At 50.5% G+C, this 27,804-nt stretch overlaps 13 protein-coding genes across 13 annotated transcripts; 6 read left to right on the top strand and 7 right to left on the bottom strand.

Annotated features, from left to right (window-relative positions):
* Positions 1-7: 7 nt before the first annotated feature.
* Positions 8-3,210, bottom strand: MRS44_015918 (uncharacterized protein; the record flags this gene model as incomplete). The annotated part of the gene is made up of 4 exons (XM_046282082.2): positions 8-26; positions 475-872; positions 931-1,951; positions 2,006-3,210. The coding sequence occupies 4 exons, from the start codon at positions 3,208-3,210 to the stop codon at positions 8-10; spliced, it is 2,643 nt and encodes an 880-aa protein (XP_046129920.2).
* A 683-nt stretch (positions 3,211-3,893) lies between these two features.
* On the bottom strand, positions 3,894-4,889 carry MRS44_015917 (uncharacterized protein; the record flags this gene model as incomplete). Its single annotated transcript, XM_065619405.1, has 2 exons — positions 3,894-4,118; positions 4,173-4,889. The coding sequence occupies 2 exons, from the start codon at positions 4,887-4,889 to the stop codon at positions 3,894-3,896; spliced, it is 942 nt and encodes a 313-aa protein (XP_065475477.1).
* A 1,148-nt stretch (positions 4,890-6,037) lies between these two features.
* On the top strand, positions 6,038-8,081 carry MRS44_015916 (uncharacterized protein; the record flags this gene model as incomplete). The annotated part of the gene is made up of 8 exons (XM_046282083.1): positions 6,038-6,184; positions 6,247-6,313; positions 6,376-6,581; positions 6,653-6,962; positions 7,017-7,364; positions 7,418-7,618; positions 7,673-7,801; positions 7,858-8,081. The coding sequence occupies 8 exons, from the start codon at positions 6,038-6,040 to the stop codon at positions 8,079-8,081; spliced, it is 1,632 nt and encodes a 543-aa protein (XP_046129922.1).
* A 1,030-nt stretch (positions 8,082-9,111) lies between these two features.
* MRS44_015915 (uncharacterized protein) lies at positions 9,112-10,167 on the top strand (the record flags this gene model as incomplete). The annotated part of the gene is made up of 2 exons (XM_046276751.2): positions 9,112-9,712; positions 9,767-10,167. 2 exons carry the CDS (start codon positions 9,112-9,114, stop codon positions 10,165-10,167), a joined length of 1,002 nt encoding a protein of 333 aa, XP_046129923.1.
* A 1,393-nt stretch (positions 10,168-11,560) lies between these two features.
* Positions 11,561-11,956, top strand: MRS44_015914 (uncharacterized protein; the record flags this gene model as incomplete). The annotated part of the gene is made up of 4 exons (XM_046284175.2): positions 11,561-11,575; positions 11,630-11,691; positions 11,746-11,817; positions 11,878-11,956. The coding sequence occupies 4 exons, from the start codon at positions 11,561-11,563 to the stop codon at positions 11,954-11,956; spliced, it is 228 nt and encodes a 75-aa protein (XP_046129924.1).
* A 459-nt stretch (positions 11,957-12,415) lies between these two features.
* On the bottom strand, positions 12,416-13,769 carry MRS44_015913 (uncharacterized protein; the record flags this gene model as incomplete). The annotated part of the gene is made up of 3 exons (XM_065619404.1): positions 12,416-12,793; positions 12,985-13,140; positions 13,194-13,769. 3 exons carry the CDS (start codon positions 13,767-13,769, stop codon positions 12,416-12,418), a joined length of 1,110 nt encoding a protein of 369 aa, XP_065475476.1.
* Positions 13,770-14,339: 570 nt separating this feature from the next.
* MRS44_015912 (uncharacterized protein) lies at positions 14,340-15,394 on the bottom strand (the record flags this gene model as incomplete). Its single annotated transcript, XM_046271122.1, has 3 exons — positions 14,340-14,387; positions 14,445-14,947; positions 14,995-15,394. The coding sequence occupies 3 exons, from the start codon at positions 15,392-15,394 to the stop codon at positions 14,340-14,342; spliced, it is 951 nt and encodes a 316-aa protein (XP_046129926.1).
* A 752-nt stretch (positions 15,395-16,146) lies between these two features.
* On the top strand, positions 16,147-18,000 carry MRS44_015911 (uncharacterized protein; the record flags this gene model as incomplete). Its single annotated transcript, XM_046282085.2, has 1 exon — positions 16,147-18,000. One exon carries the CDS (start codon positions 16,147-16,149, stop codon positions 17,998-18,000), a length of 1,854 nt encoding a protein of 617 aa, XP_046129927.2.
* Positions 18,001-18,516: 516 nt separating this feature from the next.
* On the top strand, positions 18,517-19,052 carry MRS44_015910 (uncharacterized protein; the record flags this gene model as incomplete). Its single annotated transcript, XM_065619403.1, has 2 exons — positions 18,517-18,900; positions 19,032-19,052. 2 exons carry the CDS (start codon positions 18,517-18,519, stop codon positions 19,050-19,052), a joined length of 405 nt encoding a protein of 134 aa, XP_065475475.1.
* Positions 19,053-19,351: 299 nt separating this feature from the next.
* On the bottom strand, positions 19,352-22,784 carry MRS44_015909 (uncharacterized protein; the record flags this gene model as incomplete). Its single annotated transcript, XM_065619402.1, has 8 exons — positions 19,352-19,725; positions 20,220-20,290; positions 20,346-20,809; positions 20,874-20,883; positions 21,181-21,454; positions 21,746-22,128; positions 22,183-22,720; positions 22,766-22,784. 8 exons carry the CDS (start codon positions 22,782-22,784, stop codon positions 19,352-19,354), a joined length of 2,133 nt encoding a protein of 710 aa, XP_065475474.1.
* Positions 22,785-23,686: 902 nt separating this feature from the next.
* MRS44_015908 (uncharacterized protein) lies at positions 23,687-24,340 on the bottom strand (the record flags this gene model as incomplete). Its single annotated transcript, XM_046276752.2, has 1 exon — positions 23,687-24,340. The coding sequence occupies one exon, from the start codon at positions 24,338-24,340 to the stop codon at positions 23,687-23,689; it is 654 nt and encodes a 217-aa protein (XP_046129930.2).
* Positions 24,341-25,264: 924 nt separating this feature from the next.
* On the bottom strand, positions 25,265-25,793 carry MRS44_015907 (uncharacterized protein; the record flags this gene model as incomplete). Its single annotated transcript, XM_065619401.1, has 3 exons — positions 25,265-25,426; positions 25,534-25,570; positions 25,621-25,793. The coding sequence occupies 3 exons, from the start codon at positions 25,791-25,793 to the stop codon at positions 25,265-25,267; spliced, it is 372 nt and encodes a 123-aa protein (XP_065475473.1).
* A 780-nt stretch (positions 25,794-26,573) lies between these two features.
* On the top strand, positions 26,574-27,416 carry MRS44_015906 (uncharacterized protein; the record flags this gene model as incomplete). The annotated part of the gene is made up of 2 exons (XM_065619400.1): positions 26,574-27,010; positions 27,062-27,416. The coding sequence occupies 2 exons, from the start codon at positions 26,574-26,576 to the stop codon at positions 27,414-27,416; spliced, it is 792 nt and encodes a 263-aa protein (XP_065475472.1).
* Between the last annotated feature and the right edge of the window lie 388 nt (positions 27,417-27,804).

Here is a 27,804-nt window from a genome sequence, read left to right as displayed (position 1 = left end):
AACGTATCTATGCGACCTTGGTTACGCTGTACATCGGTAGTTCCGTATGCTCAGAGCAATCCCAGCCTTCTACAATTCTTCTCGTCCGCACCAAAAATGGCCAAAAAGCATAACGAGAGACCAAGACACTGGATGAGATAAGTATTAGGCAAAACCCCGTGGGTGCAGATGTCTCAAACTAGCGTGGTGCATTTTTGGTGGGTTGACGATGCTATCTTGCGTCACTACTGCTATTACCAAACACAAGAAACGTACGCGACAAATCACTTTTAGATACCAAGATGTTTATTTGTCTCTTCTGTTGGCACCCGAGATGAAGATACTTGCATCAGCTAGGGTCTCTGGAACCCTTTAGCGCGCAACATACCTCCAGACTCAACAGAGGATTTCTTCTTTTACTAAAAGAGCCTTGCCAGAGGAATTAGACAAGCAGATCTTTTGAGTCTTTCCAGTCATATCCTTCAAGGGACATACATAGCCTCAACAAGAGCTCCCTGTGCCCCCTGGATAATCTGTGGGGGCCATGTCAAATCCTCATGCCACTCCGTCTCAAAAGAATACTCTCCGCTGCCAACGACAACGTCAATCCCGGGCAGAACTACCCGCGCCTCACCGTTTGGTGGAATCGATACACTCGTCCTCATGACGTTGGATTCACATCTCCAAAACACACTGTACGGCCCTATGGGTGAGTCGTACGTGGCCCGAGCCCATCGGATTGTACCACCAGGCCGTGGACGGATGATGGCGGACTCCCAACCAGGTGAGACTGAAGCCAGGCCAGCCACGTATGCATGAAGAAAGTGGCATACGGCGCCGAGAGCATAGTGGTTGATGGACCCGTCGGGGAGCATGGAGTTCCAGCGCTCCCACTGCATAGCACGGTCAGGAAATAATGGTGACATGTTTGCGGCAAGAGATGGTACTTACAATTGTGGTTGCACCCATGGTGATTGGATACAGCCAGCTAGGACAGTCGCGTTCCTGCAACATCCTGTATGCCGTGCCCATCATGTCGACATTGGCCAAGGTAGGTAGGATATGCGGCGTGCCCACAAACCCTGTGTTGATCTTGAAGGCTTCCCACCTGGTCAACCAGTCAAGTCTGGACCGCGCAGTTTGTATTTCAACCTCACTATCCAGAAGGTTAAAGTGGAGAGCCAAAACGTAGCTCGTCTGAGTGTCTGACGAAAGCCTTCCCTTGGGCGAAATGTACTCCTCTGGGAACAGCTTGCGTAACCTCTGCGCGGCGTCTCGGTAGCGCTGCGCGTCTTCAACCTCGCCCAACCGACCAGCGGCTTTGGAAGCAACTTCGGTGGCATGAACCAAGTAGGCGTTGGCAACCAAGTACGGGTCAGTGGGTGTGTGCCCGGGAAGAGCAGGCGGAGACCGAGGGTCCAGCCAATCGCCGAACTGAGGCATCTCGGTGGAATAAAACCCCCGCTTGTCACGAGGGATCCCCTTGTCGAGCCACAGTTTCATACTCTCCCATTGCTTCCGTAAATGCTGTTCGTCTCCGAAAAACTGGTATAGATCCCACGGTGTGATGATTACAGTGTCACCCCAAGCCGCCATAGCCTGCTTTTCATTATGCTTGGGAGGCATAGGGGCGCAGGGAACAACGTTAGGAACGACCCCTCCTAGGTCCTTCTGATCGGCCTCAACGTCCTGGAGCCAGCCTCCGATGAAGGCCGCCGTATCGTAAAGAAAACTTGCGGTGGGGGTGAAGACCTGAATATCGCCTGTCCACCCTAGCCGCTCGTCGCGCTGGGGGCAATCCGTAGGGACAGAGATAAAGTTTCCCCGCATCGACCATATAGTGTTTTCGTGAAGCTTGTTGAGATTATCGTGGGAGGATTCAAATGTTCCAGTCCTGCGAAGATCTGAAGAAACCACAATGGCTGTGAAGTCGGAGAGGTTGCAGGCGTCGTAGCCCGTCACTTCCGCATATCTGCATCGAACCGTTAGAAGGGTCCAATACAATGGGTTATCTGTAAAATCTCACCTAAAACCATAGAAGGTAAATTTCGGTTCATACCCGCGCGTCTGACCTCCTAGGTGTATCACGGTACACGCCTTGGCTGTTCTCAGGGGTCTCGTTCCTAGTTCACCATGTTCCATGACCTCTGCATGTCGAATTGTAACAGTTCCTGTCCCAGGGATGTCGATATTGACCCTCAGCCAGCCAGCCAGATTCTGGCCAAAGTCTAGGACCTTCTTCCCGCTCGATGTTGTGATGATTCTTTGCGGCTGCAGCTCTAGGATGCGGCGAACAGGGGGCGCTTCAGGCGCTATCAAAGCGGCTCCTGGAAACGGCAGAACCTCAGCAGTAGGGTAAAGCTTGCCAGAAGGCTCCTGGGGTGTGGACCAAAATGAGTCATGCTGTCTGCTGTCATAGACTTCGCCGTTGTAAATCTCGGAGCTAAGGACAGGACCGTCGACGAGAACCTCCCAGGTGTGGTCAGTTCGGCAAATGGCCTTCCCATTTACCTCGAGCTGACCCAGAAATCCCAACCGGTCCCCCCATATGTTGGAGACTCCTGGGCGTCCGAGCCTGCCAGCAAACCAGCCTTCACCTAGATACACTCCGATTGTATTGCGTCCCGGAAGCAAATATCTGATAATGTCATACATCTGGTAGTGTAGTCGGTGCCGATATGACTGCCACCCGGGAGAAAGCACTTGATCACCAACCACCTGGCCGTTGATTTCCACTTGATAGATACCATGGGCGGTGGCATACAAACGAGCAGGGCCGCCGTCGTATGCAAAGGCCTTCCTCATGCGAAATGGCGGCTTAGGCTTGTCGACATCTTGAGGTGGGCCACTTATCAAGTCTGCCTCCCAGTCGCCTCGTTTCAAGAGGGCAGCCTCGACTGTAAGCTCCGCCCAGCCAGTCTGCACTCCGGTTGTACCAGTGGCTCGTATGCTGACGTGAACGGCTTCTCTCGAAACCAACGCCGATGACGGCCACGGTACAAGTGAAGATTGAGACGACTCGACTTGGAAAGACTCTGTCCCTCCTCGCCGCTTGATGATAATCTCGTAAGATGACTGCTTCCAATCGCGCACGGTGGTTGCGGAAAATCGCCACGAGAGTCTGGGTGCAGAATGGAATATCCCGAGCCCGTCTTGATAGTGTTCCGCCTTCAGCTCGGCGATGGTGATTTCTTCCGTGCATGACGGGAAGTCTTGACTGAGGTCCCCCATGATTGTGGGCTCAAAGGACAAGACAACAGGGATACGAGCAATGTCAAAGCCGTTGATGGCGAGAAAAAAGAGGGAAAGGGGGCAATGGAAGGATGGGAAATGGTCTAAATAATCTCCGAGACTCTAGTTCAAGCGCAGCCTGCTTTATAGCTGGGGCTGTTTCGGGGACCTAATGGAATGCGTTGCCGGAGACGTCATGATAAACGGGTTTGAGTCTCGGAAAGTAGAGGCCGGTCATTGGAACCTCCGGTCCTATTGCGGGGGAAAGGGGACCGAGCTGAATACGGAGCCCCATAGAAACCCCGACTCCGTCCCTCGGTAATCGAGAGCGGAGGTCGGAGCGGAAGTGTGGAGATGCGGAGGAATTGTGGGACCGCGGTCCTGGGCCAGGCCATCGGAATCAAATCACGCGTACGCACTCCTGGAACTTAGCCTCTCGAGCATGCCAGTCGGGGATGTAGAGCCCATGGTCATGATCTAGTTCCCTGCACTAGTCGCATGGATTAGCCCCGGAATCTCCTACGAGATGTCTTGACATCCACAAGGCGCTTCAGCTATAGTTGGATGAATATGATTCGGGCACACTAGAACTCTCTTGCTTGTGGAAGAAATTCACCGTAGTGTTTGTTAATCATGCTTTAGGCTACCAATGGCAATAGTTACACAATGAGCTTGCGCGACGTTCAGACCGAGCCCCCAGAGCTAACCGTCGTAGGATTGCACCAATTTTGAGCATCTTGAATCAAGGCACTGGGGAACTCCAGTCCCTCACTGGCTTTAGAATCCAGCCTAGATAGAATGTCGAGCAAGGCGCTAAAGAGCACTTCGGCCTGTGTCCTGATGGTTGCGTTATCTGAGTTGTGAAGAAGTTCGAGCAATATGGCACCTACGCGCCTGACCTTGTCCACCTACCAGATTGCATTAGCTATGGGAGATGAATCAGAGAGAAAGACTTCACAGACCGCTGTCTCTCCTTGTGCCGCGATGCATATGAATGGAGTGCCCTGCAGGTCATCTAGGAAATCCCGTATGATCTCAAGCTTTCGACTTGCCCAAGAGAGTGGGCTCTCGCTGAGTCCAATTATCATCAGAAGGCCGTGGTCAATGCATGCTTGCAATATTAGCAGTCTCATGCAGTGGAAGATTGTCATTATATTGCTCCGCTGCGCCCAGAAACAGGTCGTTTTGTAGGCCCGAACGCTTTCGTGAACATCTGGATTTTTGTCTCCGTCTGGCCGTCGAACCCACGGTGGCACTTCATTGACCAGGGCTGTAAACTTGAGATATCTTTCGATCAGGGAATCCATCTCTTGATCGGTTCTATCCGAACTTATCGTCGATGGCGAGTTCGTCTCGGCGTGTCGTGTGCGACTGGCAATATCGGTTATAAGGCTAGCTGCCGCTGCTGAGATTCTGCGTCGAAGGTGGAACCCAACAAAGATGCGAGATTCGAGATCGGCTTGATTCACCTCTCGGGAAGTATCGAGAAATGGCACCACCTCATCACCTCTCTCTTGAAGGGTGATACCGCCGCATATCCTCTCGTCGATGATGGGTGGCCGAGTTTTGAAAGCGACTTGAGTCTTTTCAGCGAGGTATAGATGCCAGAAGTTGATGCGAAGGAGCTGAGACTCGATCTGGGAAGGGCGGGAAATAGAGGTCTCATCGAACAAACGCATTCTCTGCGCAAGGCAGCAAGCCTCTGTGTGGTAGTGCCAGGAGGCACCCACCTTCCAGTAGTGTTTTGGGCGTAGGATGAATGCCACATTCGAATCGTGAGTGAGGTTGAATCAGGATGCTCGAGATCATAGGCTTCGTAGACCCTGTAATGAGTTGATTCGGGACATGAGGCGTCTTCTGATATGGAGAAACTCGTCCCAGAAGATACTCCCCGGTGTGGATGTGACGGAGCAAGGCGAATCGACGAATGTATGAATCACTGCGGGAACGGAGCTCATCCTCGTCCTCGTAGAACTGCCCCCGAGCCCGTTGTCCCGTACAGACACTGGCGCGAAGAGCAACGGATCGTGACCAGAATCTCCATGTCCCTGGTTATCCACGCAGGGCCGTCTTTGCGGAAGGGTCTCGGGGGCATCCGTGGGGCGTTTTGCAACCCGTGGACCGCGTCGTCGAAGGATAGTTCGGCGCTCGCAAGGGATGCTGGAACGGCTGCACCGAGAGCAAGGATCTGCGCCGTTGCATTTTACTTTGCGTCTCTTGCAGTGATCGCATGCATGTGAGCTGACCATTGTCCGGGCGACAAAAGTGAGGGGCAATGCCTCATGGAAGAGTCCGAGATGCGGTGGGTAAATCGTGTTGAAGCTGGAATCGTGTGAGTAACTGCAGTAGCAACAAACCGAACTACCGAGGAGCGGGGGACGGGGTAACTGCGGGGCCAACAACCAGGGACCACAATTGTTCCGCCCTGTAACTTACAGTCTTGGTGCAAGTTCTGCCCAATGATGCTCTGAGCAAGGCACGACCAGTATCACACTACTTGCGCCACAAGTTCGCTGACGAGTAAAAAACTCAACTCAACCATATGTATCCCAACTCAGGGGATCACCTTCCCCATGTTGTAGCCATTTCCCCGGGACACAAAGTAGGTAAGTAATGTTTGGGGTTGCGGGGAAGTGAATGGGGCATCCGAATGGTCTAGAACCTCAGCTGGTCTTCAGGTCTTTGAACGCATAGTTTAAAAGACTCGGATGCTTCCTCCTTTCCACGGGTATTGTCTTCAGGCAGAGTCTTCATCTCGTTTGAGCAGTTCCACTCAGCTTTTATTCCAAACAGAGCCCTCTTTGCGTTCAACACCCTGACCGTCAAAATGTCAACCGGCATACTGGACAAGGGCGATGACATGTACGCCAAGCCCAACGCTTCTTTTGACTATGTCGAGAGGCATGAGGGCGTTGCACTCAAGTCGAGTCATGACAAACTTGGCCTGCGAGCTTCCGCGTGGAGATTTCGAAAGGTAACATACTCACAACCCCCTACCTGACTGTGTTTGAGTGACAAGAGCTTATCATGTTGCAGGCTGTTCTTGTTTGCAATCTTCTATGTATTGCTGCTGCCTGTGATGGCTTCCAAATCAATCTCAATGGTGAGTTCTCAACATCCTGACTTGTTGAACGAACGGCCTGGACAGATCTAACCACGCACTAGGAAATATTATTGCCAACCAAGGGTTTATCAACCATGTCGGATTCCAGAATTCTAAAGGAGAATATGTGCTGAAAGCTCAGTATACAGCTCTCTGGGGCGCTCTACAGTCTCTGGGTCAGATCATCGGCATGCTCTCACTCAATCCTGTTTCAGACAGGATTGGACGCAAGCAGACATTGTATGTTCTCTGGGTGATGCTAGCAGCGGTAAGTCTCTGATCAGATGAGAATCCCAAAGCACAGAAACGTTGGTATTCTAATATTGTCATTTTATCTAGTCTATTGCTATCGAAACCGTCGTTCGTGACTGGAAGGATTGGGCGGGAGCCAAACTTCTAGCTGGAGCCGGGATTGGTGCACTCCAGGCGACATTGCCCGTCTACATCACAGAATGGTCTCCTGTCAATATCCGAGGCGCCATGGTACTCACTTATGGATTCTGGAACACCATCGGCAACTTCTTGGCTCCCATGATTCTCACAATCATGCATGCCGTCGACCCGCTGGATTACAAAACTCCCATCTTGACTCAGTGGGGCTTCCTAGGCCTGATGTTGCCAATATTCATTTGGCTTCCAGAGACCCCCGGTAAGAGAATATGCCTTCCATTGTTTGATTCCTGTGAAGCTGACTGATTTGTAGCCTACTATGCTGAGAGGGATCAAGACGAGCTAGGCAAGAAGACACTGAAGCGTGTCAACGGTCGCGTGCAAGATTACGACGTCGAGACAGAGTACGCCATCATCAAAAATACGATACTTGAGGAAAGGAACCTGCGAGAGGAACATGTGCTGAACGAGAAGTCTTTTGCCGACATCGTCACAACTTATTTGGCTTGCTTCAAGGGCTCTAATGCTCGCAGGACTCTTGGTGCCGCTCTGCCGGCCTGTGCCCAGCAACTGACCGGTCTTTCTTTCTTAAACACCTACGCAAGCTTATTCTTTAAGCAGAGTGGCTTTGACAACGCTTTCCTCATATCCACCATTTTGAGTAAGCCTCTTGCAACCACCTCCCAGGACTTGACTAACCTGATCCCTTTGCAGCTATTATCCAGCTCGTCTCTGCGTTGGCTTTGATCCTCATTTCCGACAAGGCGGGTCGAAGAAGTCCTACGTTTGTCTCTGTTATCGGCTGCTCGTTGAGCATGATGGTGGTCGGAATCCTCGGCTTCGTAAACAAGACGACGCCGATTCAAAACCTCCTCATCTTTGTTGCTTGCGTTTGGGCCTTCTTTAATAAAGCTCGTAGGTCATGTCCAAATGTTCCAATATTCTCATTTGTTAACCTTATTCCACTAGTTGGCAGCATCGGATGGGCTTTTGTTGGCGAAGTAGCGTCGCAAAAGCTTCGCGCTCGTACTGCCGGCGTGGCAGCAGCATCGTCGGTTGTTTTTGGTCTCACCTTCAACACCACAGTTCCTCTCATGCGTAAGTTGGCGTGACTTTATGAATAAGGGAAAAGCATTGCTAATTGATTGAACCAGTGGACACCAATGGTGCTGACTGGAACTATAAAACAGCATGGCTGTTTTTCGGCACTGGATTGGTGACTACTCTTGTTGTCTACTTTTATGTGCCCGAGCCTTCGCAGCGGAATCCAGCCGAGATGGATGAAATGTATGAGAAACATGTCCCTGCTCGAAAGATGCGCAAGTACGTTACCGATGTGCAGAGAGCTGCCCATGTTAACGACCACCCGACTGCGTAATCACTTCGAACCATACACACGATCAAGGCCTGATGTATTGAATGGGATGGATGAGAGGAGGTTGTTGGGTGCTTAGATTATAGCGTATGGAGGATGGTGAGGGCATGGGTCTGAGATAATCTTCTTATACTCACCGAGATAAAGGAGAGAGCAGGGAATTGCCCACGCTCAGAGGATAGACCAGGCAAGAGGAGCACAGTGTCTGAAGGAAAATGCCATCTTTTTACACATCGCAGACCCTGGTGTCTTCTGCATTGTTTGGCCTCATCCCATTGATCAAGTGGATCCGACCACTTCCGAATCAGGTAGTCCTCCACTTGCCTCATTGGGATCTTGGAGATTGGTTTCAAAAGATGTCAGGGTCTAGGCCTTTAAGAAATTGCCTCAGTGAAAGTTACAGGCATTTGTTGCATGGCCTGCACTCATTAACGGCTATGCGGCAGTGGCTGACAATACCTAATGCACCCCAACCCTTCGCAATGGGGAAAGGATGGCCATGCTGGTCGCATATATCAGACAGCGAAAGGCACGGCGCTGAGACCCAGACCTTGTCTCGACGGCTGATTGGTGTCGCGAAATTGAACATCAAAATGAAGACCTGTGCCAGCACACTGGTTATTAGGACTTAGGTTTAAAGTCTGGGTAACCACTGCCCATGACCAGAAACACCTTGACAATCAAGCTGCTAATAAGAACAAAGTGGAGAGGCCAAACGCAAAGTTGTAGAACCATATCTGTGTCGTTTGCCGGTCACGGCTCTCAGGACCGTTCCCAATTCATGCAAGAGAGCGTTCGATGCGTATTGACTGAACAGCGCAGAGGAGAGCAGGCAATGCGGCCTAATAACTGCCCGTCTTACTTTGCCTTCAATTTATGCTTGGTTTCTGAAACAGACTTCCTCGACTCGTAGGGTGGGGATCTTGCAGGGGTCTTGACAGGGCTGATGTCGACCCCAGCATATAAGAGGGCATCACCTGGTGCTTCCATGGTAGTGTGGCACGATTACTAGACACAAGTTATTGTTATAAAAATGCGGCTAACACTGTCTCTCCTCGCTGTAGGTGCTTCAGCTCTACAATCTGGAACTTGCGACTACAGCAAGAACAACTGGTATGATGGCGAGACATCTTGCATCAACCCCGATCAGACGGCTTCAGTAGACTTCACCTGGCCTCCACTGTTCTCCAAAGGGGCCAAGTTTGTCTATGCGGTTGACGGGATCAATGGCACCGATATTTCTGACATTGAACCTTTGATGGATCCCAACAAGGTCAAGGACCGAAAGGCGACATTGGTGGGATGGTGGCTCGAGTACGACTCGATATCGCTGAACAATACTGATCTTCTCATGCTCACCGAGATGGATGTGTTCTTTACCAACACCACAAACAAGATCGGAGGGGGGCACAATGGATGCGAAGGACTCCTGGGAATAAAATGCCTTGAGAAGATCAACAGCACCCTTCGCGAACTGTGGGATGACGATCAACAATTTGGAGCGCCCTTGCTTAATCTAGGCGATGAAGCGGATTCAATTCTCGAGGTTTGCCCCAAGGACTTTTTCTCGACCTGGGAGAAGCTGCAGCCCCGAATGGACACACTCAATCAAAACACGGACTTTAACACGATGCGTAAGTTGTCTTGCTCCATTGCTTTAGCCTTCAAACGCTGATATCACTGTCTAGTGCTCGCATCCGAAGCCCCACCAAAAGCCAGGCCATGGGACCAACACAATACCGATGCTGCCTTGCCCTCTGGAAACAAGTCATTCACCTACTCAAGAACCATGTACGACAAGAGAGAACTTGCATTTCAAGAGCGAAAGGCGGCTGTGGCAATCTTGATGCGCTATCCCGCACGAGACAGTGAAACAAACGATGCGGTGCGGAATACAACCACCCACGACATTAGTGTTGAGTTTGTCTGCACCAAGCTGAAGGAGACAAGCTCCGATGACAGCAATGAAGATGACGACAAGACTAGCAGTCAAGATTCTGATGACAAGGATGCTGCTGGTAGTGTCCACGTGCCGGGGGTTGTTCTCTCGGCCATGGTTCTCAGCGTGCTGCTATGGGAGATGGTTTAAGATTGCTCAACTAACAATTTTGAGGAAGATGTTCGAGGGGTTGGATGAATATATAGTAGTACGGATGCTACAATACTTATACCATTTTATCAATACTATCCTGTTACCCTTAAAACTGTCTGACCATAGTCGGCGGCCTCTTCCATGTGAAGAGAAGGGCAAGTCGGCTCGAACCCTCCAGTGATCTCCTTAATGTTTTACGTCCCTCTCACACGAGCCCATCATAACAGCCGCCTGCAATATTGGTCATTTATTGCCGAGACGACAAAGATGACGGTAGAACCTGCTTGAAAACTGATCCGCTAGGCTAATCTCATTGAGCCTCATCTAAGGGTGTGTGCCAGAAAAGCACATAATCAGCGGCATGAAATATTATGGAGTGTCCTAAGCAGGCATAGAAATCACTAGGTGACCAGTGCAAGATTATTATGCAATCCAGTCAGTTATGTTATCGTTCCCAGCTGGCAGATAGCACGTGGGTCATGAAACAACGAGATACCTACATGAAGGCCTTAACTTATCCTCTCCTAATGATGACTGAGGAGACATAATAAAAATAGTAAAAGAGATCTGAAGGATCCTTTTTCCATTATAGAGCCATGCTCAATAGTTAAGATATCGTGTTCAGATTTATTTACAAAATTTGAGAGGGCTTCGATTCTTTACCGTTCTCGTAGGCCAGTTATTTTCTGACTTACGTAAATAGGATGTATAGGGAGGCGTAAATGCAATGAGTGACGCACATGAAAAAGATCGTCATCACTGAGCTCGCTCGAATATTGTCGATCTCGCTTCCTGAATATTGATGATTACCTGTAGTACGTTCCTTCACGCTTGGGCGATAGATATTTTCAAAACACATGCGCGACATGTTCATTGCAGCAAAAGCCCATTTGACCACAGTACCGTAAAGGTATCGTGGCGTCTCGCGCCATCCTCCGATCTTCCTCTTGTCTCTGATTATGCTTCTTGGCGTTCCTCGGGTAAAGATAAACACTGAAAGGTTGGCCGGGAGCGGCAGAGACCGTCCGTAGCTCCGGCAATTCCCAAAGCTTCCCCTCTTTTCTCGATGCTCGCCAGGACGGATGTGTTAAAGATCTGCGGCAGCTGAAAGTGAGACAAAGCTCGTGAAAGACATGCTGACGTCCTGAAGCTTTGGATTGGGTCACCTGCTTAAGACATGTCTTGGAGGCTTTGAGGTGTGGCGAATTAATTTTCTGTTGAGAAGAAAATCAGCTTGTTGCGTGATTTGGGTCTGGCTTGGTACTAGGAAATTTGTATCAATGACGGGTATAAAGAGGGAAGAGGACCCCGAGATGGTCTCATTCAAATCATCACCTTCCAAACAATTTCGATCAAAAACCACTTACTAGTCCCTGTTTTGACTATCAATATGGCCGACCGCGTGGTACGTCATTACGACTTTTGCCTTCGTTTAAGTTGGGTCTGACTGTATTCGCAGAAAGTTCGCTATACCTACAACAGTGTTGAAGACTTTGAACAATTCAACGAGCAACTGAGGGAGTAGGTGCTACTTAATAGTATCGTCAATTTTGTCTAACATGTTTCCCTACACAGAATCATCCAGCAGGACACTGGCGAGGAGGCGTGGATCGAAACCAGGTCGCTGCCTCCCATTGGGTTTTCCCCGTAAGTACATTGGCGTCTAGCCTTGGCTAGGTTCGTAGGCTAACCGGAGACTACATACAGACCCCTCAGTGCTGAGGGTGTTCAAAAGCTGAAGGGGCTTTCTGGCGTGAGATTCGAAGAAATTCCGGACGACGAATGATTCAGTCAACCGAAGCAACCCGTAGCGTAGAAGATGAATCCTGTGAGGAAATGACAGGTTGAACTATGCGCAATGATTCTTGTGACTGCGTTCGTTTATGATTTTGTGATGATTGCGGCATCTCAAACAATCGACTTTTAATTCTGTCATGCGTCAATAACCTTTTTTCTTTCGTGATTATGGCGGAAGTTCTCTTTTACAGACGTCGCTGAGAATATGTGATTCACACCATGGTCCACCTTGGACTCGGGCCCTGGAGGCATTGAGCCGAAACCAATTCCCATTTCCAACGTTCTATGAGTTGAGTCATTACTACTTGACGGAAGTCTCTTTTCAGCAATTACACGCCACGTAGTCTGTCGAGCCTCTGAAAAACAAGTGGTAGTCAGCTGATCCTTGAGATCCATCTAGTGATCCAACTGTTCCGTATGGCATGGTTAAGTCGTCCCGCAATCGCATTTACCCCTGCCTCTGTTTCACGGCTTCGAGTAATTCATCCAACGCCCTCTTGTCGCCCTCTTCATTGCTGCTAGCCGGATTCAACGTGGCATCCTCAGCCGCCATCTGCTCCTCCTTCTCATCATCCAATTCCTCTTCGGGCCAGCCCTCTGAAAATTCCGGCAACTCGCCATCACTCTCTGCCTCGATCCACGGACTCGGCAAGATCCATTCACTAAACGAAATATACCGCTGGGGCGAAACTCCCTTGTTGAAAGCCTTGGAGTTGTTGTCGATGACCCCGTAAGTCTGGTCGTAGAGACGAAAGTCGACGAGATTGGATAGGCTAGTTCGGATAGAGTCAAAGACAGCTCCCAGGTTCCAGAAAAGGTAAAGACCCTGGTATTATTGGCTTCGTGGCCGAAGGCACCACGGGGCCAACTCTTCCAGTCCTCTGTCCGTAGGCCACATTTTTCGATGCTCTCTTCTTCGACGAGGAGGTGCGAGGCGATGCGAACGTCTTTTAGGTGTAGGCTCTTTAGTGTCCTTTGAGCGTAGACCCAGTCGATGTGATCATGGTGTCCAATTACAAAGTTTTCCAATGTCAAAGACTCGAGTTTAGGGAACAAAAGATTGCGACCGTCGAACTGGCCTGGGACGGTACCCCATTCTTGATCGAACTTCAAGGTGAGAGCAGTGAGATTCTGAGCGATGGATGCAAGCAGCTCTGTCTGCAAAAAGGGCTCCTAGAATTGGTCAGTATCTATTATTTATCTCTGGACTTGTGCTCAGATTTTACAAAAGTCTGACGTTTGTCTTTGTAGACATCACGATCGGGACCATGCTCGTTATACTCGGTCGCTATTGACAGGTGCAGCTCCTTGACGTCCTTCATGACATTCCTAAAGGCAATCGACTTTGTGAAATTCGGGATTAGGAGATTCTGCAAGTTCTCAATGGTGAGAGATCGGACAGCGGAATTCTTGGGATTGGCGGCTCGCTTGTTCAAAGCTCCAAAGACGGCTTTGAGCGTGTTGATGCGCGATTCGGCCTCTTCGACATGATCCGAGAATGGATGTTTATTGGCGATTCCTTGACATCGATCGCTGAATCGAAGTTCGAGAGCTTCTAGATGTGGGAGTTCGGTGATGCGGTTAATGGCGGTCTCAAAGGCGGGATATTGGCCGTCTTTCTCTTCCCAGCGCTGCCAGACCCTGTAGTCTCGCCTCAATGCGAGATCATCGGGAGTAGAATGAATGTTGGCGTGATGGACTTGTTGTGCAGCGTTCTGCAGGTTGAGAGAATGATGCCATGATTCGAAATCTTCACCTTTTGGCTTGGTGTGCGCAAGAGTCAAACTCTTGCAGAGCGGCATTGCTAAGGTTGTGAGCGCCCTCAGATATATGGATATGGGTTGGATGCCCGACATGTGTCTAGAGCCGTGAGTTTTTAAGTCTGTACAAATAGAACTGTGAAAAATCCGAGCGAGGCAACAGGATTTGTAGGCAGCAGTTTAAGCTCTGACCACGGCATTGTGTTGGTTCTGGCCGAAACAGGGATGTCCCGAGTTTGCGACGGACTCGGCGTCAGAGGAAAGAGTCTGTGGGTTGAATTGACCAACGCATACAATCAAATGCGCAATACCTACATCCCGGCTTGTGAATGTGCAATGACAGTAATTTGTTGGAAATATTAGACGCTCTCTCAAGCTGATGGGAATAGGAAAGGCATCGTCTGCTGCGCCCAATGTGTGGCAAATAGATGAAACGTAGTGGAAGCTGTCAAGTGCAATCAATAGTAGTGATATTCTCCATCTTGCTGTCAACGACGAATGGCGGTGCCCGATTAGCTACTGGCTGACATGTTGACGGAGGCAATATCAGACCACAAGCTCTCTATTATCCTAACCATAGCTTCATCGCCTTTCCTTCTATCAAGTCACCGGTTAGAAGATTGCGACTCCGTTCGGTGGGCTAGCAACACCTCCAGGCACCTATGTTGACCAAATTAGCAATCCTTCTCCCTATCTAGATGCTTCTCTGACACGTACCTTTAGCGGCATGCTGGAGAAGAAAAAGGACCATCGGCCACGTTTCTGACACTCCTGACTCAACTGTTCTAGATCAAAGAGCTCGCCGATTGGCATCCCCCATCCAGCTAGGAGCCACTCATGCAGCCAAAAGTCTTGGTTCTGACAGGGCCATGCCTCCATGGACGGATGATCACCCGCCACAGCCGCAAAGGACTGGTCCCATAACCATCGTAGCGTCTCCTCCGAGGACTCGATACCGATGGCTGGTGGTGTTTTGTAATCTGCCAGTGTCTTGCATTCGTCGTCGGATAACTTGTCGTAGGCGCGCGTCCAGCCTGTTCGGATAAAGAGGATATCGCCCTCTTCAAAGGTGGTGCCTTGGCTGCTCGCGACTTCTTTGAGTGTTGAAACTGTTATCGAGTTTGTCTCGAAAGCTTTAATCTCAATGTTCTTGGCATCTGCCCATGCTGCGTAGTCTAATAAAACTCCGCGACCGACGATGCCGCCTCGTTCGACCCATGCTACGTCAATCAGTCAGTGTCTCTTTGAGGTTGGTTCGCCCTCGTACCTTGAGTCCCGTTGACAGTTGTTGAGAGAATATCATCAAGCGTCTTTCCGTTAAACCACAACTTCTCCTTCTGGTACGCATAATGACGGAACCCATCCCACTGCGAGCTGCTTTGAGTATTAAATGTCAAAGTGTCGTCATTGACAGCGCGCGGGGCCTTGGTCTTGATATTATGCTCAAAAGGCGCCCGACCAAAACAGGGTCTGGACATTCGATTCAGAGGCCAGTCGGTAGACACTCGCACACCATCTCGAATTTCTGCCGCTGCCTTTGCCGTCTTCTCGGGGGTCAGCAGGTTAAGCATTCCGCACTCGTCTTTGTCACCAAAGAGACCCCAGGCATTGCCATGTGGGCCATCTTTTCTCAACGGCAAGGAATCGAAAGATGGTTTGGTCGGCATTACGCGTATACTGAATGTTGCTCGTGCTTTGATGTTGAAACTGAGAGCTTCCAATTTGGGCTGGATTATGAATCAATTGTAACCCCGCCTTTTGAGGGGAAGATGGGTATCATCTGATGGTTGATCTTGGAAAAGCAGGCTCCGATGATAGGACAGGAAAATGCTCCGTCTTGGCATATCCGATGCCCATTTCCGACCAGCTAACCAGTTTAATCACCGTTAACTCGTCCGTTTCCCCTCAACCTCGGCGTAATGCGAATCTGTGTTCGGCGTCTAAAAGGCCGAACCCCTCTCCCTCTGATGATGTAACCCCCCTCAGTAGAGTGACATCCCCACGCTGTCACAAAAAGTATTTCATTAGCAAGGTTTAGCAAGTAACGCGTGTATTGGTGCGCATGTTTATTGCACTCCTAGTCGGGCGACACGGTGCCTTCTGATTCGTGGAAGCTCTCGTGTCCCTGGCCAAGTCGACTTGGTCAAGGCTTCAACTATATGCCTCCATAGTCCCCAGATCTGCAAATGCAACATAGATGATTGCCGCCCCAATGGCTCTTCTGTCTTTAACGTTTATGAGTGGGCCGGCAATACGACCTCTCGTGATCATCAGCGGGTAGCAGGCATCTCCGCATAATACGACTCTGAGGAAGACTAATCATTTGGATGCGGAGAGTTATTAAAGTCCCATTTCCGCTGGTCTGCGATTAATCTAATCTATCTGGTTCACGGGCATCTATCAATCTACTCACCCTACCATGGTCTTGATCAAACCTGCCGCCCTTTATGCGGGCGTAGCAACCATCCTTCCCTTTGTCCATGCAGCAGTCGATGTATCTGCCAAAGCCTTCGATCTGAGTGAGGTGACTCTCACCGACAGTCGTTGGATGGACAACCAGAATCGGACCTTGACCTACCTTCTTTCCGTTGATCCCGATCGTCTACTTTATGTCTTCCGCTCCAACCATGGCCTAGACACTAAAGGCGCTCAGAAGAACGGAGGCTGGGATGCACCAGACTTTCCATTCCGCAGTCACATCCAAGGCCACTTCCTCACAGCCTGGTCACAATGTTACGCCACTCTCCGTAATGACGAGTGCGGCTCCAGAGCTACCTACTTTGCCAAAGAACTTGGCAAATGCCAAGCAAACAACGAAAAGGCCGGGTTCACCAAGGGATATCTCTCTGGTTTCCCAGAGTCCGAGATCACTGCCGTTGAGAAGAGGACTCTGAACAATGGCAATGTTCCTTACTACGCCATCCACAAGACCCTTGCTGGACTCCTCGATGTGCATCGTCTTGTTGGCGATGAAGATGCCAAAGACGTCATGCTCGCTCTGGCTGGCTGGGTCGACACACGCACCAAGAAGTTGACCTACGATCAAATGCAAGCCATGATGCAGACCGAGTTTGGCGGCATGAACGAAGTCCTGGCTGACATTGCTTACTATACCGGAGACAAGAAGTGGCTTGAGGTCGCTCAGCGCTTCGACCACGCTACCATTTTCGACCCTCTGGAGAAAGGCCAAGACAAGTTGGCAGGTCTTCACGCCAACACCCAGGTGCCCAAGTGGATCGGTGCCATCCGCGAGTACAAGGTCTCTGGTCTTCAGAAGTACCTCGACATCGGCCGCAACGCCTGGGACTTGACTGTCCACAAGCACACCTATGCTATCGGTGGCAACAGTCAGGCCGAACACTTCCGAGCGCCTGATGCCATCGCCGAGTATCTCGACAATGATACTTGCGAGGCCTGCAACACGTACAACATGCTCAAGTTGACACGGGAGCTTTGGGTCATGGATCCCAGTGACGCCTCGTTCTTTGACTTTTACGAGAATGCTCTGATGAACCATCTTTTGGGACAGCAGAACCCGGAAGATCATCATGGACACGTCACATACTTTACTCCTCTCAACCCCGGTGGCCGTCGAGGCGTTGGTCCTGCGTGGGGCGGTGGTACATGGAGCACCGACTACGATTCTTTTTGGTGTTGTCAAGGATCTGGTATCGAGACCAACACCAAGTTGATGGACTCGATTTACTTCCACGATGACGAAACACTTTATGTCAACTTGTTTACTCCTTCACGACTTGACTGGTCTGATCGCAAGATATCAGTCACTCAGAGCACGGACTTTCCTGAGAGAGACACCACCACGTTGAAGGTTGGTAGCCAGGGTCAGAACAACGAGTGGACCATGGCTATTCGGATTCCTTCGTGGACCTCCAAGGCTTCAATCAAGATCAACGGCGAAGGAGTTGAAGGAGTTGACATCGAGTCCGGCAAGTACGCCATTATCAAGCGGAAGTGGTCTTCCGGTGACGCCGTCACAGTGACACTTCCGATGAGCCTACGAACTATTGCGGCCAACGACGATGCAGCCACGGCAGCAATTGCTTTTGGACCTGTTATTCTATCGGCCAACTATGGTGACTCAAAGCTTGACGCGGTTCCGGAAATTGATCTGGGAACTGTGAAGCGACAGGGCAAGGAGGGGTTGAAGTTTGAAGCCACTGCGGATGGAGAAACTGTTAGCTTGAGCCCGTTTTACGATGCCCAGGGGTTCAACTACAACGTGTATTGGAAGGTCAAGGGCGAGTTGTCTTGAGTGTTCGGATGCGAGCGTAGTTAGGAGTTAGTTGATGCGCATGCTGTGCCCTTTTAAAGTCAGAGCCTTGCAAGAGATTTATCTCTGATAATGGTTCACATATGTTCCTGTGAGATAGTCCAAAGTGAGAACAGCGCGATTGAACAGACAGTGACTGTACTGAGGCTTCCACTATCAAGACAGCTAGTCCTACCCTAGGTAGGCTTAAGAGCCATTAGCTTTTGCCCAAAGACAAAGAAGAGGGCGCAAAGAAGCACCCTATGTCTCAGTATTAAACCGTAGAATCCTATTAAGAAGCTAGCAACTATACAGTTGTGTATGGGTCCGGTATGAGACCAGGGCGGTAGGATAATAGAACGGGAGGCGTGCAACACCGAAAGGGCCTCCTCGACGCCGCTGATCCAAGTCCAAGATTCCATTAATAACGAGCAGGAACCTACTGGTCCCTTCTAGCACGAGGCTTAGGTAGTTTGTTCCATTCATTCACCTACTTTCCATCCCCTGTGAAACAGAACAATGAGTGCCTCGACACGTTGCCAAGAGGCCGCCGCCCTGAGTGACACTCTCACCCTTTCGAAGGTCGTGTGTGACCTGTGGAATCCCATCACTAACCCTAAGGGCTTTGTCAACCTTGGAACTGCTGAGAATACTCTCATGCAAGACATATTACCCCGCCACATCCATGAGAACATCCAACTGCCAAGGTCAGCATTTACATATGGCGATGGAACTGTCGGGACCAAGCGCTTGAGGCAGGCCATTGCGCAGTTCCTCACTAAGCGCCTCAAACCGGTGAAGCCGCTCGAATTGAGACATATATCAGTCACCAACGGATGCAACTCAGCTATCGAACATCTCTCCTGGCAGCGTAAAGCTACTCTCGGTGGTCTGTTGATGACGGTGAGTATCTCGATGTTACATAAGGGAAGGGGAAAATGGAAGAAGATATTGTGCCTTGCAACGGCCATTCAATGGTTGCAAGTCTCTATGTACATGTGTCCCGGCCTGAAAAACATACTACCCTATACCAGCAAGCACAGTGCAATATCTGAGGAGAAAATAACTCGGCACCGTCGCGGCGGCGAAGAGCGGAGTTAGGCAAGTACCGGCCTGGAAAGAAAGGGAGGCACCACTACTAACAACACACGGAGAGAATAATCCCAACCAACATCAAACTCATTTCCAATCCACGTCGTTGGCTTACGGTCAGCCAGATGTCCTGCACCTGCCGGGTTCATATCTGGCCGTTCATTGAACCATTTAGCCTGGCGAAAGATCTCGTCCCCAACGTACCTGCCTCTCTGAAAAGACTGGATCCGTCATTGAATCAGCTTCTGTTCCGAAGGCCTAGCTAGAAACCTGTGCCTACCTTGATCTCTGCTTCTTCAAGACTTCGTTCTGTGGAAAGAAGACATCCAAATCGTGTTCGTTGATCGAGAAACACTCCACTGCTGATGGTTTGTCCGGCGTCAAAGGGCTTGATGTGCACAGTGAGCCCGAGAGATCTAAAGACGGCAAAAATGGCGGCATCGACGCCTTTAAGGGTGCGCAGATAGCGCTCGTAGTGCTCTGTACCAACAAATGTCTCAGGGTACTGGTACGCGCACCAGTACCCGATAACCCCGCCGTACCTGAGTAGATGTGGACATGAGAGCATGGCTTTAGTCCTTTCATAGACAGGAGACCGGTCCCCTACGGGGTCCGCCAATGCCTTTCGGAACGTGCCTGAAAAGCTTGCATTAATGCGCGCAGCTCATTACCAGACGTGACTACACCCCGTTCAAGACAACACCAGCATCCCCTCTGCCAACATAAACCCAGCACGATCGGTTTATCCCCTGGGAACCTTATATAGTCGGCCGTAACAAAATAATAATACCTCCCAATAGCTATGATAAAGAAATACCAAAACGTCTATTCCATAACATCCGTTTACCAATTTCAATTTGCCTCTTGCTCCTCTCGGACTATTGCTTTCCCAATCTGCTGAGATTCTTCATACCCCTCGCCCCCAGACCCAGCTAAACTCATTTCAATAACTTCCTAACTCGCCCCCAGCCTATAACCACCCCAACCTTCCACCGCATCTCAATTCCAAGACATGTACACAATCCTCCACTGTGCAGCTTTATCCAGACACCCCCATGCTGCTTTGCATTTCTTGGTGGCTTGTCGAAGATGACGTTTAAGATTATCCCGTCTTGTAAAACTTCTCTTACATACTCTACACTGAAAGTCGTCATGCTCAAACCAACAGTTGCTCGATTCTGCCAGCTTAAGTATAGTGTCACTGTGAGTATGTCAGCATACTCCTCAGGTCTCAGAGATGCGGCGTAGGGACAGACTGAGAAATTTCAACATCATCATAGCACTCGAGGCCAACCGTGTTAGGGTATGTATCGACTGGCGCACCTTCGCCATAAGTAAATCCAGTTGCACTCAAATCATCATAAGTCGTAGAAAAGGCGTTGTTAAAAGACTCTCTTAGGCCATACCCAGTATCTCGGAGACGTTCGGGATTTTCTGGCTGGATTGAGAAGCCAGTGTTGTCCCGATGGCCGGCCAATATCAAAGTATCGACGGTTGGCTGATCAGGGACGTTGACTATGCTGAAACCTGTATCCATCGAGGCTGGACCGGCATCTAGAAGGGAACCACTTGAGTTGTAATTCCACTCGCGTATACTAACAAGTCTTGCATGGCTATGGTTAGTGATTCGGGAACCTTTACCGTTGGGAATGAAGCCATTCTCGTTGGGGATCGCGTCGACCTTAAGCGGAGAGCCGCCGAGCAAGGAGGAGATCATCGCCTTTCTTAAGGCGAGAGCTGCATAGTGGCTTCTTCCTCGTGTAGAGAAAAGGCCACTGACCTACCTGACTGCCCCTATCATTTTTTGCTCTTACTGCAAAATGCAATGCGCCATCCTTCTCAGCTCATTCGTACCCTGTACGACAGTCGCCTACGACTGGACGCGATCAGCGGTGCTTCTAATTCCGTGGACGGCAAGACATCCGGGGCAGTTGGCTCGAGTCTTATAGCGCTTTGGAATGCTCGGCCGTCTCCTTTAGTATTTTATCTGTCGGTAGAAGGTAGCGCATAGAGTAGTCCTCATTTTCGTATAACACCGCCTACCCTTGGAGCTCACCAAGGTGAGACAAGTAGATGGGGTATTCAACTCACGGAAGAGCCGCGTCTTGGCTCGTCAAATCTCCGAGACCCTCGCCGGATTCTGAGCGCTCGTTTCTCGCAACTAATCGATCGAAGTACTGGCCGACCGCCAATTCCGTGAAGGACGGCGTGCCGAAGGAGTTGAGCTCATTGAAGAAAAAATCGCCAGCAGAGTTTTCTTCGTCGCTGGCTATGTTTCGGTCGACGTCTGATCGTGGGGGGATCGTGTCAGACATTATGTCTTCGATGAACGGGCAGTCAAAGGCTTGCGAGAGCAGTTGCAGAACTATACGTTGTTTACTGCATAGAGCGGGAGAAAATGATGTATGATCTTATAGAATAGTGGCTGAATAGCTCTGGGTGAAAGCGTGATCGGCGCCGGGTAGGAAAGAAGTGGAAGCCAAGTAGGAATCTGGCGGGAGGGCAAGCGCTCCCTTTTATAAGGGGACGCTGCTGCCTGAGGACGCGTCTAATAACAGGACGCGGTCAGCTATTGCCAAGACTGCACGTAGTAACGTGACTGATCCGTACGGGAGGAGGGAAGAGGAGGAGGGAGGATGAGGAGGTGGTGGCGCACGGTGGCTCAAAAAGTGGCACAAAACCGTGGCTTGGGTGGCTAAAAGATTGCGGCGCGGATTCTCGCACGGAGCGCCAGGTGGCCCGAGCTTGAGTAAGGAGGGCGCGGAAGAAAGAACCTTTCGTTCCTCAAGGCATAACGTAATGTGCCGAACCTGGTGTTTTGGCTTGAGGTTGGGGTAGTCGGCAACCCAGAGTTCGTAAGTGAGCGTTACGCGATGTCCGGCTGTAACTGGCAGAACCTCATGCTTGCAATCGCTGTAGAAAGCAATCCATCGAATACTCGGAGGATAGTCCCATTTAGGTTGGTCGAGGCCTACCGTCTCCTTTCCCTTCCAGACAACGCGCAATTGGCCGCCTAATTGCGACATGACATCAGCGGGCCTTGAAACATACAGTACTGGTGCCCTCTGTAATGGACGCTACTTACCTTCATACGTCGCGGGCAGTGCCACCACGAGCGAACCAAAGTGAGTGTGCCCCCGGGGAGTATCGAAGTGCGGTCTGAACATGCCTGATGGGGCGGAATACACGTTCAGCTTATAGAGCTTGGCCAGAACACCCCACCGATCCACGGCTTGTTGCTTTCCCGCTCTGACGATGCTGGGCAGGAGTTTACGGCCGATGGCGTCCACAATTCCACAGTCGTAAGGGTTAAAATTGGTTGCAAAGCAGCTGGCTTCCATCGTCCCGGCCTTGCGGATCTTTTCATCCAACACATCTTTGCCGTCGCGTCCGAAAGTGGCGGGTCGGCAATCTTCCACCAACTCATCCAGACTATTTTCCCAAGGCTTTGGGGTGGTGTAGCGGCCGGCGAGAGTAAGGCGCTTGCCTACTCTGCCCTTATGCCAGAATATGACAGGCTCGGGGTATGTTGGCTTTTCTGCTTTGTCAAAACTCTTAGGCTTGGTGTAGCTGACGTCAAGGGATCCGCTGCAGGAGAATCCGGCAGTAATATCGTACTGCGTGATTGCATCTTGGAGCTGGGTGAGTAGTATCTCCGCGGAGGTTTGGTTCTAACAGAGCTGCACATCAGTCATGGTAGTGTGTTTAGGTGCGAGAGGAGCGTATGCCAGAGTAATCGACTCTTTAGACTAGCCCCTAACGTGCATGGTTTCATATACTAATGAGGACTGAAGAATCCCTATGTATCCCGGACTTTAGAAGTTGACCTGATCTTGACTCCGCGGATTGCCGGCCTCCGGCAGTCAACCTGCAGCTCATCATGACGTCAAAAACTTCTCGTTCCCTGCTTCAATTCCCCCTTCAGCAGGAAATGGACAACAGCATGTCTTATCTTGCGTTAATTTTACTTTTTGAGCTGCGGGAGGCCGACCACCCCTGTTTGTCCATTACTTTATGACAGTATTCTCATGATTAGCTCTCGCTTGTCAGCGGCTTTACGACCAATAATCGTTGCCGTTTCACATTTCATTTGCGCTGCAACCCTTGCCTGTTGGAGTTGGAATCGGCTCAATTAATAACCCTTTGCTAAGTTAATATGTATGACGACCAGTTGGCCTCCCGCAGAATGGTGGGCCTCCTGCAGCTCAAGACTAGGACCGTTGTTGGGGTCAGGCATTGATTGGTCCACTCACAGGCCGCCACAAGACGTTGTCGTGGGGTAACTAACAAAAAGACATGACTGGATCTAACGGTAAGCACTCGCTGCATGCTTGCGATTGGAAATATTCTAACCATATATAAATTAGATTTTACAGCTAATATGCCCCCTACGAGGTACTAAATGGACGCGAGTGACAGAAGCGATAGAGGCTCCTCGACCAAAGTTTAATGCAGATATTAGGGCGATAACAAGTAATAGCACGGTGCCCGCTATGCTCCAAATTGTCAAAGACCTGGTTTTGATACTTCCCAGCCTGCTATTTCCCAGACACAAAGGGCAGATTGCTCAGCCCAGAGCCCCTTACAAGACTAGGTTTTAATACAGGCCAACAATGATTAGGCCAGCCACCACAGCAGCCGACCAGACAGGTACTGCCTGCTTAAGGCCAGTGTTCCCATCATCATTATCACTTCCCTGATCATTATCATCGCTGTCATCATCGGAGTTGCGTCTATCCCCGTCACTGCCGCTATCCTCGCTGTCGTCATCGTCATCGTTGTCCCCATCGTTGTTCGACCCAGAACCCCCCGTAATCTCAGCAGCGAGATTACTACACACACTCGATCCAATAGGAATAATCTCTGAAACCAGCGGCTCATCACTGCATGCTGTCCACACCTGTCGGTAATCGGGGATCTGGTCACTCTGCCACTGGGTGTAGCTAGATGCCCATGCCGTAAAAGCGCTGGCCGAGTCGCGCTCCGTGATGGTTGGGAGCTTACAAGGGTCTTCGGTGTTATATATGCGACCCAGTGCAAAGGCCATAGCAATGTTGGAGATGGACCTGTCGGGGACGGGGGCGTCGGTCGCGTCGGCGGCGAACGACGATATAACGGTCGCGCATGCTGTTCCGATGCCGAGGCTCTCCAACGGCGGTTCCGAGATGACGCCGGTCTCGGTTGGGATTCGAGTCTGGGCGGCGGCCTGCAGGGCGGCGCTTGCGACGAGGAGAAGCTTAAACGTATGCATTTCCCGTTGAACAGTATGTATAGTTGACAAATCTCGACAGCTCTTGTCAGTTGTGTGGAACGAATGGCTGGCGGTTAGAACATGTACGTCTGACAACGACTGTTCACCCTCTTTATGGGCATTGGACACTTGGTCGCCGAGACGTGGAGAAGAAAGTGTCCATTCCCTGTTGAGCAGGAATACACTATAACAGGGCGCAGGGCCAAGTCAATAGCCAAGAGATAACTGGACTTGAGGCAATAAATGTCCAATCCGAGTTGTTGCTTTCTGCCTATTGCAACCATGCCAATGCTTGGTGAACAGTTGTAGAGGCTTAGCCCGCGGTGAGAGGGTTGCCAAGTGCGTAATCTCGGGGTAAAATCTCTCCGTTTGTCATCTCTTCTACTTAAATAAAGACTTAAAGTGAAGGCGGCCCTGCATGGCCCTGGTTTGTCTCTCCTTGGCGAGGCCCGGCTCCCCGAACACAAGATGTGGGGTTGGAGAGAAGCATTGACGACGGTGGGAACTCTTCATAACTCCCAGATCTTAAGCTAACATAATATACCTCTCCCTAGTCCCCTCAAACGAGAGACCAGCACCGTACACAATACCTTCCATATAACACTCACCTACTAACCCATCACCATTAGAGCTGATAACGAAGGGTACTGACAAGCCATGCGAGACGACGATCTCCTGGCCGATGGAGGCGTCTTGAAGCGCGAGTCCGGCATATTTTCGCCTCGTGACGCGGAAGCGTGCGCGAGAGAGCTTCTTGGCTAACGAGACAGCTGTATGCAAGTATTTCCAAGTTTTGTCGCGCAGTGACTATGGCTGCTTCAGGAAACCCACCAGCTCCCCGATAGAGGTGACAGTAGAACGAATGCCTTCGCGGTCGAGGTTGTCATGCTGATGCTTCTGCCTCTCTCTTGCTTGCTCAACATCTCAATCATTGACTCCGTCCAAGCTGCTGATGAAGCCTTCGTAAGCGGCCATGACATTAGTCGTGTCCAAGTGGCCGTGGAGGACACCCCCAACGGAAATACGGAGTCTCAGGTTGGAAATGCTGTCACCGGTCGGGTACGCGGTAAGGCCAGCGATGGATTGCTGTAGAGCGTTGAGATAGGTGACGGCATCGTGAGTTCTTTTGCAAAGTATTTCGAGTGGGCTGACAAGATCACGCCATGGACCTGGAACTCTTGGCCATCACATACAAGAACAGCATCAGAGACAGTATCAGTGTTGTAGTAGCTGAGAAAAGTGTAAGAGGGCGCAACTTCTATTTAGGCGGCCTGCCATACTCTTTCAGCGAGGAGAGAAATGTCTCGACCGCTTGAGGTGCCATTGTGAGACGTGACGGGGGGTCTGGATAAGCAGTGGGTTGAATAGCCGCTTCCTCGGCTTTCAAATCATCAATGAGAGGCGGTGGAAGCGGGAGAGGAAGCAATGATTTGTTACCCCGCTTCTTCTTCATATCCGTGGACAGATCAAAGGTGATCAACGGACTTCCAAAAGACAGGGCGTATCATACAAGAGAAATAAGAAAGGTTAAAAATTTCCTCAAGTTAGTTCTGTAATAGCAACACAGCTATCATGATGAGATAATCCAAAGCGTCATACACGTAAATGGAAACATGGCGACAACACTGAGATGTGTGGAACAATCTGAGCGACCGGCGCTACCCTAGGCTCAAGTCTCCCGAGCAGAGACGGGCTCTCTCGCCATACCTACCGAGTCACACCCATATCAAACTTAAGAAACGACGTTAGAATTATATCAACTGGAGCCATCTTGACTCGTAATTAAGCTTAAGAAGTTAGATGAGCTAAAACATAGAGAAACAGACTAATACATGTGGATACCTATGCCCCTATTCCCAGTGGCGGCCGCTTTAACAGCTGTTCTACGGCGCCACACAGATTGACGTTTTTAACTTGTCACGCCACGCGGCCTCCCGCTGTGGCACGATAATTAAATTCAGCCAAAGGGACCAAATACGGAGCAACGCGGCAAACTATTGGAATTAGCCTGCGTCAGTCATCAATAGTCTAGCCCACGCTAGCGAATCTAGGCATGGTCACAGCGCCACTCAAGAGTTTGACAGCAGGGGATGGACCGTGAATAAATAGGGACTCGCGTCGGGACGAGATTTGCAGCTGCGCATTCTCTCATTGTCGCTCTTTTGGCTGTCTCTGGCCCTCACGCTCGTTTCAATTGTTTGTGAATATTGACTGACCTTCGTGCCTATCCGAAATGGCTCGACGATCTCTTTTCGCTGTCGCGACGCTCGCCTTTGGCATTCTTGGTGCTAATGCCGGTCCTTGCCGACCTCCCACGACCGTGACGAGCGTCGTCGAGACTTCTTCGACTGCCGTGGCTGAGACATCGTCAACTACTCTGGTAGAGGCTTCGTCCACCACCGTGGTAGAGGGCTCTTCTACTACTGTGGCTGAGAGCTCTTCTACCACCCTATTCGAGACTTCTACTTCTCTGGCCGAGTCCTCATCTACTACAATCGCTGAGACCTCGACGACTTCTGAAGCGCCAGACTGCGACACAACCCAGGTGCTCGTCAACCCGAGTTTCGACGACGATGACGGCGCTCCCTGGACTGGCATTGGCAACATCAGAAGCGACTATGAATCTCGCACGGGTAGCCACAACCTGCAAGTTCCATCCTTCACCTTTCTGTAGAGGCCTATCTACTAACCTTCTGACATTAGGCGCGCCGAATTCAACAGTGGCGGTGTTGAGACCTACACCATCTCCCAGACCCTGACCAACCTCAACGGCCCATACCGACTGTCCTACTACTGGCGCGTTGCCGGCATTTCCGCGTGGCCTGGAGGCGGCGACTTCTTCTGCAGGATTGTGCCCACTGTTGGAACCCGCCAATTCAATGGGGTGAGCCCCTCGAGCGGCCCGAACTCTTGGACTGAGGCCACCGAGGTCTGGACTCCATCGAGCCCCTCAGGACACGTGGACCAGGCTACAGTGTCTTTCACTATCAACTGTAACGGCGACTTTAACCATATGGTCCTTGCAATTGACGATGTCACCTTTACAGAGATCAAGTGCGAACCTCTGTCAACCTAAGCAGGCGGATCTTTTGACGCCGGGATGCTGCTGACTGAGACTTGGATAATGAGACACGGGTTGAAAGAGGAAAGTTTGGTTACATATTGGGGCAGTATATATTCGCTTCCATATGTGGGTAGTGTACGCACGTCTTGCTATGTGCCCTGCCCAACCCATTCTCAAATATAGTTTCTAATCCACCCCCAGCCACACCTCTTTTCTCCATCTCTGTATGAGGCTGGTTCTGGGAAGTCCGGCTTTGCATGCTTTCCTTTCGCGATGAGCCCGTTCGAATATTTTTGTAATCATCGAGATCCACAAACACAATCCAAGCTGCAATATTTAACTTGAATTGGAACCTATACACTCTAACTGGAAATGTCCAGCATGCCCTTCTCAAAAGGCT

The sequence above is a fragment of the Fusarium solani genome (assembly GCF_023522795.1).
Source record: "Fusarium solani strain SB1 chromosome Unknown bctg00000011, whole genome shotgun sequence".
In the NCBI taxonomy this organism is placed as follows: domain Eukaryota; kingdom Fungi; phylum Ascomycota; class Sordariomycetes; order Hypocreales; family Nectriaceae; genus Fusarium; species Fusarium solani.
This window is presented reverse-complemented; position numbering and strand designations above follow the sequence as displayed.